This window comes from Pteropus alecto, unplaced genomic scaffold (assembly GCF_000325575.1).
Source record: "Pteropus alecto unplaced genomic scaffold, ASM32557v1 scaffold392, whole genome shotgun sequence".
Classification (NCBI taxonomy): domain Eukaryota; kingdom Metazoa; phylum Chordata; class Mammalia; order Chiroptera; family Pteropodidae; genus Pteropus; species Pteropus alecto.
Window position 1 is genome coordinate 1,642,855 of NW_006431933.1, and position 14,318 is coordinate 1,657,172.

The 14,318-nt window shown below is 39.3% G+C and overlaps 1 protein-coding gene across 2 annotated transcripts in view; it reads right to left on the reverse strand.

Annotated features, from left to right (window-relative positions):
* SYN1 (synapsin I) overlaps nucleotides 1-14,318 on the reverse strand; it is a 53,493-nt gene that overhangs the window by 35,856 nt on the left and 3,319 nt on the right. For both annotated transcript variants that reach the window (XM_006906905.2, XM_025043390.1), the window contains exons 2-5: nucleotides 6,303-6,360; nucleotides 6,114-6,205; nucleotides 4,416-4,572; nucleotides 4,155-4,244 (exon numbers count right to left, since the gene is read on the reverse strand). In XM_006906905.2, coding sequence (XP_006906967.1) covers nucleotides 4,155-4,244; nucleotides 4,416-4,572; nucleotides 6,114-6,205; nucleotides 6,303-6,360 — 397 coding nt within the window. The remainder of the gene's footprint in view (nucleotides 1-4,154; nucleotides 4,245-4,415; nucleotides 4,573-6,113; nucleotides 6,206-6,302; nucleotides 6,361-14,318) is intronic.

Genomic DNA, 14,318 nt, shown 5'->3' on the forward strand with positions numbered 1-14,318 from the left:
TCATCTTCTAAAGTAATCTCATACTGAGAACAGAGTGCAATAGTTGATATTTAAACTCATTATGAGTCATTGGTAAAAGTTAAATTATACTTATATATTCTATTTACTAAGGAAGAATTATGTGCTATATCTAAGATTTTTATCAAATCAGAAAATAAATATGTGGAAAAGAGAATCTTTGGCAGCTGAAAAATTCTCTCCTCCAAAACAAAGCATTTGTTCATGCCGGACAATGTTGGTGGTTTGATCAAATTCTTCTGTGCATTCTGATGTGAAGTACAAAACTTGGGCAATACAAGGCATATCATTTAACAAGGTCCATCAGCTAAAGACAGACCAATTAATACATTATAGATGCTGTTGGGATTTAAATGTATATCAAACTAAAAAGCTTCTGCACAGCAAAAGAAACTATCAACAGGTCAAAGAGACAACCATCTGGATGGGAGAATATATTTGCAAACGACACCTCTGATTAGGGCCTAATATCCAAAATATACAAAGAATTCATACAACTCAACAACAACAAAAAACAAACAATCCAATTAAAAAAATGGGCAGAGGACCTGAACAGACACTTCTCCCAAGAAGACATACAAATGGCCAAACAGAAGACAAGATGCTCAACCTCACTAGCTATTAGGGAAATGCAAATCAAAAACACAATGACATACCATCTCACACCTATTAGAATAGCTATAATCAACAGGACAAATAGTAACAAATGTTGGAGAGGATGCAGAGGAAAAGGAACCCTCATACACTGCTGGTGGGACTGCAAATTGGTACAGCCACTATGGAATACAATATGGACGTTCCTCAAAAAACCATGAATTGATCTACCATATGATTCAGCATTCCCTCTACTGGGTATTTACTGCAAAGACTTCAAAACCCATATCCAAAAAGATATTTGCACATTGATGTTCATAGCAAAATTATTCACAGTGGCCAGGACATCGAAGCAACTGAAGTGTCCTACAATAGATGACTGGCTAAAGAAGCTGTGGTACATATATACAATGGAATATTACTCAGCCATAAGAAGAAATGAAATACTGCCATTTGCAACGATATGAATGGACCTTGAGATAATCATGCTAAGTGAAATAAGCTAGAGAAAATAAGTTGAAAATCACATGAGATCACTTATATGTGGGATATAAACCTAAAAGTAACAAATGAACAGGACAAACAAACAGAGACTCATGTACATGGACTATAGTCTAATGTTTACTAGAAGGTAGGGGGTGGCAGAGGTAAAGGGGGTCAAATATAGGGGAGTAAGGCAAGTGTGAATTATGATAAAGGGGATCAAATATATGGTAGCTGAAGGAAACTGGACTTTGGGTGGTAAACACACAATAGAATATACAGATGTCAAATGATAATGTACACCTGAAAATTATATAATTGTGTTAACAACCAATGTTACCCCAATAAACTTAATTAAAAAGAAAGAAAGAAAGAAAGAAAGAAAGAAAGAAAGAAAGAAAGAAAGAAAGAAAGAAAGAAAGAAAAATACAGTAACTGAAATAAAAAAAATTAGTAGAGAGGTTCAACACTAGATTTGAGCTGGAAAAATAAAGAATCAGTGAAGTTTTAGATAAGTCAACTGAGATCATGCAATCCAAGGAATAGAAAAAAATGAAGAGATTCACATGCCTGTGGAGCTCCGTTAAACACAGTAATATACACATAATGGGAGTCCCCAAAGGAGAGAGAGAAATGTGCAATAAAGAAAACTTGATAGAATAATGACTGAAAAAACCTTCCAAATTAGATGAAAAATATTTATCTACACATCTAAGCAGCTCACTGAACTTCAAGTAGGATGAACTCATAGAGATCTACATTTAGATGCACCATAAATAAACATATAAAAGATAAAGACAAAGAGAAAATCTTTAAAGTAGTAAGAGAGAAGTGACTCATCATATTCAAGGGATCCACAGTAAGAATAATAGCTGATTTCTCATTAGAAACCTTGGAGGCCAGAAGGCAGCGGGACATATTCAAAGTGCTAAAAGAAAAGGAACGTCAACTAAGAATTCTATATCCTTTAAAACTATATTTCAAAAATGAAGGAGAAATTAAGACATTCACAGATAAACAAAAACTGAGATAATTCATCACTATCACACTTCTACAAGAAATACTAAGAGAGTTCTTCAGGCTGAAATGAAATGACACCAGACAATAACTCAAGAACATATGAAGAAATAAAGAACACTTGTAAAGGTAACCACATAGGTAAATATAAAAGATACTATGAATGCATTTTTTGTTTGTAACACTTTTGCCCTCTAATTTAAAAGGCAATTGCATCAAGCAATAATTATAAGTCTATGTTCATGGGTACACAATATGTAAAGATGAAATTTGTATGACAATAACAGCACAAAGGAGGGGTGAGGAAATAAAGCTATGCAAATAAGAGTGTAACAAATTAATATGTTAATTGTAATCCCTAGGGAAACTACTAAGAATACATATTTAAATAAAAAACATGGAAAGGAAACAAGAGAATTAAAATGGCACATTAGAAAATACCTTCTTAACACAAAAGTATACATTAATGGAGGAATACAGAGAAGAAAAGACATAAGAGATAGAGAAAACAAATAGCAAATTAAAAAACATAAATTCTACCTTAGCGCTAATTACATTAAGTGTAAATGAATTAGATACTCCAATTAAAAGGCAGAAATAGGGAGAATGGATGAAAAATATGACCCAATTATATGCTATCTACAAGAGACACACTTTAAATTCAAAGACACAAATAAGTTGAAAATAAATGGATGAAAAAAAGATTTACCAAACAAAAAGTAACCAAAAGAGAGCTGGAAAGGCTATATTAACATCAGATAAAATATATTTTAAAACAGAAATTGTTACTAGAAATAAAGAAGGCCAATTTATACTGATAGAAGTGTTAATCTATCAAGAAGATATAAAAATGATAAACATATATGCACCTAACAACAAAGCCCTAAAATACAAGAAACAAAAACAGGCAGAATTGAAGGGAGAAATAAACAATTCATCCATAATGGTTGGAGACTTCAATACCTCACTTTAAATAATGGGTAAAACAACTAGACAGAGGATCAACAAAGAAAGAAAAACTTGAACAATACTATACATCAACTAGACCTAACAGATATATATGGAACACTCCACCTTACAATAGCAGAATACACATTCTCCCCAAGTGCACATGGAACGATCTCCAGAACATAGTTACTCTACTCATAATTTATATTAGTAATCTTAATTTGTAACATTGACAATAATTTGTAATGATATTTTATAATATTTTACTAATAGTTTACTTTCTTTCAGTAATTACAACTTAATTCACAACATAGTTTCTAATCACTTATATTGATAATCTTAATTTGTAATACTGGTAATAAATTGTAATGTTAGTTATAATATTTAATGATATTAGTAATGATAACACAATTTCTACTATTAAATATAATTCAAAACAGGGACTTATAATTTATATTAGAGCATAATTTGTTTTATTTATAATCATTTGTAATAATAGTTATAATATTTGATGATACTAGTAATGATTATTCAATTTCTATTAGGAACTATAATTTAATGCATAACATTGGTACTCATAATTTACATCAGTAACAACAATTTGCAGTATTGGTGATAATTTGTAATATTAGTGATTATATTTTATGATAATAATAACCAACAATTAAATTGCTTTTGGAAGCAATTTAATTTATAACATTGCTACTGATAATTTTTATTCCCAATCCTAACTTGAAACACTGTTAAGCTTTCTATCAAGAGGAATATTTGATAATGTTAGTAACGGTAACTTGATTTCTATATGTAACATAATCTGATTTATTATCATAATTCTGTTAATTTACATTAGAGATCAATTTTTAATATGGGTGGGAATAGATACTATATGTAACAGGATCAATAATTTAAATCACACTTGTAACCACATAAGTAAATTCACAGTATTAATAAAACCTTCCTGAAGCAACTTCACCCTCCACAAGCACATGCTGGCTGTATTCTCTGATAGTGTACCATTGGCAACACATTCATTGGCAATACCATTGCAGTAAGCACAACACTTTTCCCTTCTGCCCTACTTCCCCCAGACTCACCATTTCTTTGTGATTGGGGTAGAAGGTCTGATCGATTAGAGGGAATTCTTCCGTTCCCAGTTTCTTGTGCAATCGAACCATCTGGGCGAACTATGAGAGCCAGAAGAGACAGGTCAGCAAGTCCTTCACCTGGATGGAGTCTCCAAGCTAGGACTCCAAGCTTCCAAACTTCCTCAGTTCTCCCAAACCACAGTGATTTCGAGCTCCTACATGCATGCATGACATATTCCCTCTGTCAATAGCACACTTCCTGTCACTTACCACCCAGGGCTTGTCACAAAAGTTGTAGACAGAATGTAAAGAGTTAACGCTGGGGATTCCGGCATACTGCAGCCCAATGACCAAACTGCGGTAATCTCCATTCCGTGCCATGCTGAAGGCATGCTGACGAATCAGCACAAAGTCCGGCTTCAGAGACCTGGGGTGCAGGGGTAGGAGTGTTGAGGGTCCCTCCAGAAGCTTCCCACCACCCTTAGAACAAAGCCCAAGTTTCTAAATCTCCAGAGCCCTTAGAAATTGCGAAGTGGCTTCTCACCTCAGCACACATGCACAAGCATGTTTCCTCCCCCACAAGCACCTTTTCTACTTTCTCCATCTGGTGACTCCCTTAAGCCTTTCCTACCTGCTCCTCTCTTCATCAAGGTCAGCTTGCAGCTTACCTACTCAGTTCTGACAGCTGAGTCACAGTCTCTCAGATTACTAGCTGTCCTCAAAAGATTCTGCCCAGAATAAATTATAGCCTCAGGGCCTCTACACAGTCTGTTCCCTCTGCTTGAAACATTTTCCCCCTAGATATCTACATGCGGTTCTCTTTTACCTCCTTCAGATCTTTCCTCAATGTCTCATACTACAGGTCTACTCTATCCAAAATTGCAGACCCCCCACCAGCCAACAATCCCTACATCCCTTTGTTGCTACATATTTTTTCTTAGCACTTTTGCATTTTCTTATTTATTTATTGTGTATATCCCATGGTAGAATGTAAGCTTCATGAAGACAGAGGGCTTGTGAGTGTTTTGGTCTTTTGGGGGGCCTGTTTTGTTCATTGCCAGGTCCTCAGCATGTAGGACAGCTCTTGGTGCCCAATAAGTGCTCAAGAAATGTTTGTTGAATGTAAAATGCTGAAAGCAGCACTTGGCATACAGTAGATGCTCAAGAAATGTTTGTTGACTTAATAGCTGAAAAGTTTAGCTTGTAGTCTGCTGGGATCCTTGGATCTTCTTCAGAAGATAAGCTATCTCTCACATTCTGTACCGAAGTTTTTTTTTTAAACTAAAATATATTTTACAGATAACATTGTGTAAGTTTAAGGTGTATGATATGTTGATTTGATACATTTATATATTGTAATGTGATTGCAATTGTAGCATTAGCTAGCACTGCCTACTATATCACATAATTATCATTTCTTTTTTGCAGCAGTAATAATTGAGATCTATTCTCAGCAAGTTTGATGGTAATGATACAATATTGCTGTCTATATTCACTATACTATGCATTAGATCTCCAGGATTATTAATCTATCAGTTGCAAGTTTTTGCCTTTAAACAACATTTCTCCTAATCTCCTCCTACCCCTCCAGCCCCTGGTAACTACCATTCTACTCTCTGTTTTCATGAGTTTGGCTTTTTTAGATTTCATATATAAGTGAGATCATGTAGTATTTGTCTTTCTCTGTCTGATTTATCTGAATTAGCATAATGTCCTCAAGGTCCATCCATGTTGTCACAAATAGCAGGATTTCCTTTTTTCTTATGGCTGAATAATAATTATATATAAATAAAATATTCATATCTTTATTCATCTGTCAATTGGACACTTAGGTTGTTTCCATATCTTGGCTATTGTGATATGCCTAAATTTGTGCTCACAGGATGGGTGGGAACGTGGGTACTCTCTCAGCTCTAAGGGAGTCCTTATGCCTTTCCCATAACACCCAAATATCCTTTTTATACTCACCGCACAACCTTCACCCCATTCCGAAGAACTTCCATGTCCACAGAAAATCCACCATTGGCATGAGCCACAAGGTTGAGATCAGAGAATTCAGCCTGGAAAAGGAAAAAAATCAGTGGTTCACTCACATTACACAATAATAAACTCAGTTTACAATCTGGACAATTGATAGGTCCATCTGCCCCAACTAACCTGTTCTACTTTGATGTCAATTTCTCCATGGATCTTTTTCCCTTTGAAGTATTTTGCCCTGGAAAAGAAAAGCAGAGCACATCCATCAATGCTCAAATCTCAGGAAGATAGAACTCAGGCCAGTCTTTTGACTTCTTTGCCCCTGCAGTGCCACTAGAGAAACCATAAAGTGATTTATGATTGTTGAAATACTTAAAAACTCAAACAATGCTTTGTGAACAATAAAGAAACAAAGTAATCATCATGGAGTTGTGTGTCAAAGACCATTGAAAACTTTAAAATAAGTCCTCAAACCTCAGAAATCAGGCATTTTCCAAAGTATGCTCTGCTCATCACACTGCTATTGTAATGTTTTTGGAAAGCTTCAGAAAATGAGGGATGCTTTGTAAACTGTAACATACTTTGAAATTGCATGGGGGTTTGTAAATGGCAAAGAACCTTAGAAAATACATATATATGAAGTGTGCCTGGGTATGTCTCAGTGCTTGTTTGGCCTGAAGCATCTCTCTGCTCTCTGGCCCTTTCCCAAGGAAGAGCACATTCGTCATATGTGGTTTTGTGCCATGAGGGGACACAACAGCCAAGGGTGGGTATGGATACAGAAAAGGAGTAGATCGAGGGGTGCAGGCTGGTGGCGGTTCTACAGAAGCTGGAGCCAGCAATGATGTGGGTGGGGAGGAATGCAGTTGAGGATGAGGAGAAGCCATAGGAAGGAGAGGGGTAGGAGCAGCAGTAGGCACATCATGAACTGCTATGTCACTGTCTCTGGGCCCATCCTCAGCTAGGCTAGGTTTCCAGTGGCCTCTTCTCCCAGGCCCAGGATTCCTACCTGACAGGTTTCTCCACAGACAGAAGCTCATCACCAATCAGTTTTCTCATAGAAGGAGGATAAGGGTAGAAGCCACTTCTGGGGTCACCTTCATGCATACAGTCAGGGTCTCTGACACATAGACATGGCACAAAGGGGCCCTAGTGACTTGACTGACATACCCAAAGACCCTAAGCACCAAGCACAGTTATTTCCTTCTCTCTTCCTCGCAATCTCTCTCTCTCTCTCTCTCTCTCTCTCGTGGAAATTGCTTTTTGTAAGTACAACAATGTTTTGAAAGATATAATTGCTTTTACCTAGCCTTTGTGTACTGGCACACACACACACACACACACACACACAAACACAAACACACACTCCACTACTGATACTGACCTTTCACAAGTGTTGGAAGAGAATCTTTCTTAGACCTGTGCATTTTTCATTTATAAAATGAAGATGAGTGTGGACGAAATCCCTATTTTTTCAAACTTTTTTTGACCATAAGTGTAGTGGGTACTGTGGTGCTCTGTTCAGATCTCCTCTTCAGGGCCAATGCACCCTGAGTATCAGTTGTTTCCACTACTGATACTGACCTTTCACAAGTGTTGGAAGAGAATCTTTCTTAGACCTGTGCATTTTTCATTTATAAAATGAAGATGAGTGTGGACGAAATCCCTATTTTTTCAAACTTTTTTTGACCATAAGTGTAGTGGGTACTGTGGTGCTCTGTTCAGATCTCCTCTTCAGGGCCAATGCACCCTGAGTATCAGTTGTTGACAGTTCACAGCTGTTTTCCCACTGGGAACTGTCTTTTGTCACAGAGAACTGCTTTGGTCAAGGTTACATCTACTTTGGGCAACCCATGGCTTATATCTGGTCTGAATGAGTACAAATGCCAGCCTCTTTGCCTCAATATAGGCTTGATTCTGAAGGACCAACCCAGCCCAAGAGCTCTCTCTAGGATAGCTGAGGCCTCTGAGGTCCACATTGCAGACCAGCTTCTCCCTCTGCCCAACCCTGCCCTCCTGACAGGTGTTAATCCCAAAGGCACTCCCCAATAAACCTCCTACATGCAACTCTCTGCTTCAAAACCTGTTTTCAGATAACCCAACCTAAAACCAGGCCAGAGAAGTCAAACTACAAAGAAGGCTCTAATGCCATTCTGAGCTGAGTCACCCAGTAGACAACGAGGAACCATTATTTGTGGGGGGTGTAACACAAATAGCTCCTGATATGCTGTAGCAACACGAAGCACTCTGCAGTAGGCCTGGACTGTGATACAAGCAGAATGCCACTCGAACTATATGATCTGACAGATACCATGATACTGGAGGTGTCCATAGTGGGAAAAGAAGCAATGTGAAATTTATTCTCCTGAGAAGGAAAATTACAGTGCAGGTCCCTGTAGTTTTTGAGTAGCAGTAACTTTTACTGATGGTGGACTGTAATGAGATACTGGTGAAGGGAATGCATTAGTTGGTGGAATATCCATGGTACTTGAAAGGTGTGAAGGAAATGGTAACTAGACTTGGATAACTATTCACTAAACACCATTGATTAGCTGAAGAAAGATCTGATGTGCTCAGGGTAAACAATACCGACTCAAAGCAAGAGGACCTCCTTTGGCTGTATTTAAGGAAACCTCAAGCTTCTGCAACCAGAGGGAAGACAGAGAGGAGGAACAGGTTTAGGGCTTAATTTTAAGTGTAGTAGAACTTCAGAGAAGGTTGAATTCTCAGGCCTAGGACATCTTCTATGTCATGCGCAGAACCCTAATAGGACAGGAGTGGGGCCATAAGACTTGGGATGGGGATATTTGGGAAGATTCATGTAACACCTCAAACTTACAGATTCACCTGCAGAAGTAGCCCATTCCTCCTTAGGGATAATGCAGAGGTCTTGAATGAAGTAGGTGTCTTATAAAACAATGCTTGCCCCTTTCAGAATATACCCTCTTTCCCCTCTCAGCAACCAGATCAATAACCAGGGTCAAATCCTAGCACAATCTGATTGGAAAACTTCTAAGCTTACAAAGGAAGGAAAGGAATAATATACAAAAACTGAAGAATTTGGCTAACGTGTATTGACAGGAGCTGGGAAAGTATGCATGGGGCTGTATCCTGAGGACGATGGATCAGGGGGGTAAAACATGAAGTTGGAGCACTCTCCCAGGACACAGAACTTAAAACCCTGGCAAGGACTCTAGAAGTTGTTGCTGATGACTTGTGAAAACTTGGAGAAAACAATGGCTCACACCAAGTGTAACAGAAATGCCAGAACTTGCATGGCAGATTGTGGAGGAAAGGATCAAAGGGCTCAGAGAAGCAGACATGTTAGAGTAGGTATTCTACTTAAGTCTGAAAAACCTACCAGTTGACTATGTTCTATGGGAGGGCCTGTTACAAAATCAATAAAGAATATGCTGGTGAGAGTGGCACCAGCTATGTGGAGAAGCACAGTAGTGGTAACAAATGGAGTCCTGGCCCAGATCCTGCTCACAGTGGGTCCCATTAGGTCCACAGGCCCATCCAGTGGTCACCTCCCCAGTTCACAAATGCATAATTGCAATAGATATATCTGTAGTTGTCAGACCTCTACATGGATTACTTGGCCTGTGGGTTAACAGCTATTGTAGTAGGAAAAGTCTAATCCTCCAATCAAAGTAGTAAATCAAAGACAATATTTTGTCTATCTTAGGGGCGATAGTGGAACTTAGTGCCACTCTGAAAGATCTAGAGGACTCAGGGGTGTTTGTCCCATCATAGCTCCAATGAATTAATCAATTTGGTCCCTAAGGAGGTTGGGTGGATCCTGGAAAATGTTTGTAGACTATTGCAAGCTCAACCAAGTACTAGTCCTGATTGAAGCTGTTGTACTAGACATGCTGTCATTGCTAGAAGAGATTAAGAAGACCTCAGGCACAGCAGGTGGTCACTGATTTAGTGAATGCATTCTTTTCCATTCTGATCAGGAGAGAGGATCAGAAACATTTTACACTCACATGAGACTGACAACAGAATTCACTGATGGTCTTGTCATAGGGCTGTTATCTTTCTCACCCTGTGTCATCATATAGTCCAAAGGAACCTGGGCCATCTGGGCATTCCACAGAAAACCACATTGGACTACGATATTGATTACATCATATTGATTGGGCAAGATGAGCAAGAGATGGTTTGTACATTGCCTTAATAAGACACATGTACTCCAGAGGATGGGAGATAAACCCTACAAATACTCAGGGGCCTGTCACATTAGTAACATTTTTAAGAATTCGGTGGTCCAAGGCATGCCAGGAAGGCCCCTCTAAATAAAAGGGCAAAGCATTGCATATCACACATCCCATCATGAGGAAAAAGTACAACACCTGGTAGACCTCTTCAGGTTCTGGAGGCAGCATATGCCATACCTGGAAATATTATTCTGATCCATATTCCAGGAGATACGTAAGGCTGCCAGCCCTGAGTGGGGGCCAGAGCAGAAAAAGACTCTGCAGCAGGTCCAGTCTGCAATGCAAGCAGTCCTGCCACTCAGGCCATATGATCTGGCAGATTCTATGATACTGGAGGTGTCAATAGTGGGAAAATATGTAGTGTGAGCTTATGAGAAGCTCAAGTGGGAGACACCTGGGGTTCTTGAGCAAGGCTATGACATCTGCAACAGAGAATTTGCATGCCTTTTGAGAAAAAAATCTTGGTGTGGTACTGGGCCCTGATAGAGGCAGAATGTTTGATCATGGGGCACCAAGTGACTATGCATCCAGAAGTGCCTATTATAAGCTATGTCCTACCAGCCCTTCCAAGTAATAGAGTCAGACAGGATTGAGCCCAAGTAGGACAAACCAAGCTGCCTGAGCAGGTAACCCAGAGGCCCATATCATCCATACTGTTGTGCTAGTGCCTCCTTCAGCTCACTAAGGGGACTCCTTACACCTAGCAGATAAAGGAGAAAAAAAGCCTAAGTATGATTTACAAATGGGTTGGCTTGGTATGTAGGTGGAAACCAAAAGCAGACAGTGGCTGCACTATAGCCCTGCTTGGAGTAGCCTTGAAAACAGTAGCAGAGCTCCCAATGAGCAAAGCTTTAGGTTGTACACCCAGTCACCTACTTTGTGGGGAAAGATAAGTGGTCCAAAATTAGAATATATATTCACTAAAATGCAGTGGCCAATGGCTTGGCTGATTAGAGGCCTTGAAAAAAATATTGGAAGATTGGAACAAGGAGGTCTGGGACACAAAAATGTAGGTGGACATATGGGAATGGAGAATAAGTGAAGTGAAGAGCAAAGATCTTTGTATTGTATGTTAACACCCACCAGACAGCATCCACCATGGAAGTGGCACTAAGCAACCAGGTAGACAGAATGAGTCAGCCAGATGATGTCAGCCAGCCTCTTGAATCAGTCACCCCAGTGCCGGCAGATGGGCACATATATGAAGCAGCAAGAGTAACAGATGGAGGCTATATGTGGAGCCTACAGCATTATTGCTGAATGTCCAATCTGCCAGCAACAGAGACCATTATTGACTCTCTGACATGGCACTATCCCTCAAGAAGACCAACCAGCTACTTTGTGGCAAGCTGACTACATTGAGCCTCTTCTACCTTGGAAGGAGTAATTATTAATTTTGATTGGAATATTCTATATATGGGTTTGCCTTTCCTGATTGCAAGACCTTAGCCAGCATCACTGTTCAAGGGCTTACACAGTGTTTGTTCCACCAGCATGGGATCTTACATAACATTGCTTCAAACAGCAAAGGAGGCGCAACAGTGGGCCCATGACCATGGAATAAACTGATGACATTATATACTATACCACCTAAATACTGCTGGCCTGATAGAGTGATGTAACAACTTCTTGTAACTACAGCTAAGACCCCAGCTTGGAAGTAATAGTGTGCAAGAATTGGGCACCATTCTCCAAAACCCAGCGTACACCCTAAATCAATGACCATCATTTGTGCTGTGTTTCTAATTGGTAGAATACATGGGTCTGGGAACCCAGAGGTGAAAGAAGGAGTGACCCAGCTTACTATCAGTCCCAGTGATCCACTTTTGGAATGTGTGCTTTCTGTTTCCTCAGGCATCTGCAAGGTTAGAGGTCCTGGTTCTCCAAGGGGAAACACTGCTACCAGGGGACATAGCAAGAATCCCATCATATTCTAAGCTTTGACTCCTATCTGGACACTTCAGGTTTTGCATGCCAACAGATATGAAGAGGAGTCACTGTCTTGGCAGGGAGACATGACACTGATCATCAAGAAGAGGCAGGGCTGCTGTCACACAATGGGGGCAGGGCAGCACCCAGGTGATGTGCTTGGGCATCTGTTGGTACTCCTAGCTCACCTCTGATTGCAAATGGACAAGTACAGCAACCACAGTCTGAGGAGAGCAAAGGGGCCAAGGGCTCAGGGGTCTTTCAAGGATGAGGGGATGAATCATGTACTAAGTAAGCCACCAAGACCAAGTGAGGTACTAGCTGAGAGTGAGAGGAATCTACAATGTAAAGTAGAAGGAGACAACGCATATCACTTATTTATGTCACATTTATCAATTGAGGCAGTGGAGGCTCTAGTTCATCTCATTAACAATGCTCTTTCAAGTTTCTCCCAGAAAACAAGGCCAGTTACAGTCCTGGAAATGCTGTTCCGAGATAGGGTAAACTTATTCTAAGAAGCAAGTGAACATGAGCAATACAAGGGGTGGGCTGTGGCCTCCACCCAGATCCTCCCTCCGCAGGCCTTCACATTTATTCTCCAGATTCTGGGAACAGTTGCTGCTGAAGGTTCACAGTGCTGTCCCTCCCAAGGAATTGCCCTCTGCAGCATGAATTTGTCTTCCCTAAGATTGTTCCTCCTCCCAGGGGGCAGCCTGTGGTCAATGACTGACTGATGCAGGAATTCAAAAGCCTGACCATCCCACCTCCATTTGGAGAACTCTAGGGGCTCATCTCAGCTCTAGAGCTCCCCAGAGGATTGCTTGAGGCCTCTGTTGCGGCTGAATCAAAGATCAACCTTTCCCTCTGCCAATTCTTGCTTCCCCTACTTCTCCCCAACAACGGGTGTTCCCCAGAGCTCTCCCTAAGAAATCTGTACGCAAATCTCAGAGCCTCAGGGTCTGTTTCCAGGGAAGTCTCAGAAAAGAAGCCACAATAAGAAATATAAAGGAAATTTAACTTTAGGTGGTGAATGCACAATGCAATATATATATATGACATATTATTGAATTGTACACATGAAACCTATTTGATTTTATTAACCAATATCACCCCAATAATTTTAATTAAAAAATAAAAAAGAAATATAGTTTATATAACCCACCATATATATATTTACATAAAAACTCATCCTACAGATATAATATATATTGTATAACAATATAATATAAGATGTCTTATATAATATATAACATACAATATATTGTATATTACATATTATGTGTAGATGTATCTAGAATGTATAGTAGAATGTATTTAAATATACATATATAATTAGAATGAAAGTTTCAGTAAATAATTACCCTTACTATGTGCAATAGTCTAAAATTTCCTCTACATTTCATAAAGCAAAACATACACATATATGTATTAAATACTGAAAACTCATTATATAATAAATGTATTATATAGTATATTTCATATATAATATATGGCATACATTATTGATTATATTTTTATTGGAGTGACAGTTTTGCTAAATAATAATTCCACTTACTATGTGCAATATACTTGGTTATTTTCTATTTTCATTCATCGGACTTCATGAAGAAAATGAAATGTTGTTCACAAGCCAATAGATGGCCCACCATTTGAAAAATAAGGGGAGATGAGTCTCAACTCAGAGTTTGCAACTTTAAATCACAGAGGACTCCAGACCCAGAAAGGAATGAGAGTGGTAAGGTTTGGTGGGAAAGGTGTCAGACTTTAGGTGTACAAGCCATTAGAGTTTGCACCACTCCTCTTTTATTCCAGGCTGAGATCCCTAAAACTTGCATAGTTCTGAATGTCTGCAAGTTGATGATGCAGAGGTCTCTGTTCGCCACACTGAGCCAGGTGTACATAAGCTTTCTCTCTGTATCCATCCTACCCCACCTATAGTAGACACTAAATAAATATTTGCAAAGATAAATAGATAAATATTTGCTAGAATGACTGGAAGAAAAGACGGGAGCAGCTGCTGAGATAATGGGGGAGGCTTCTGCGA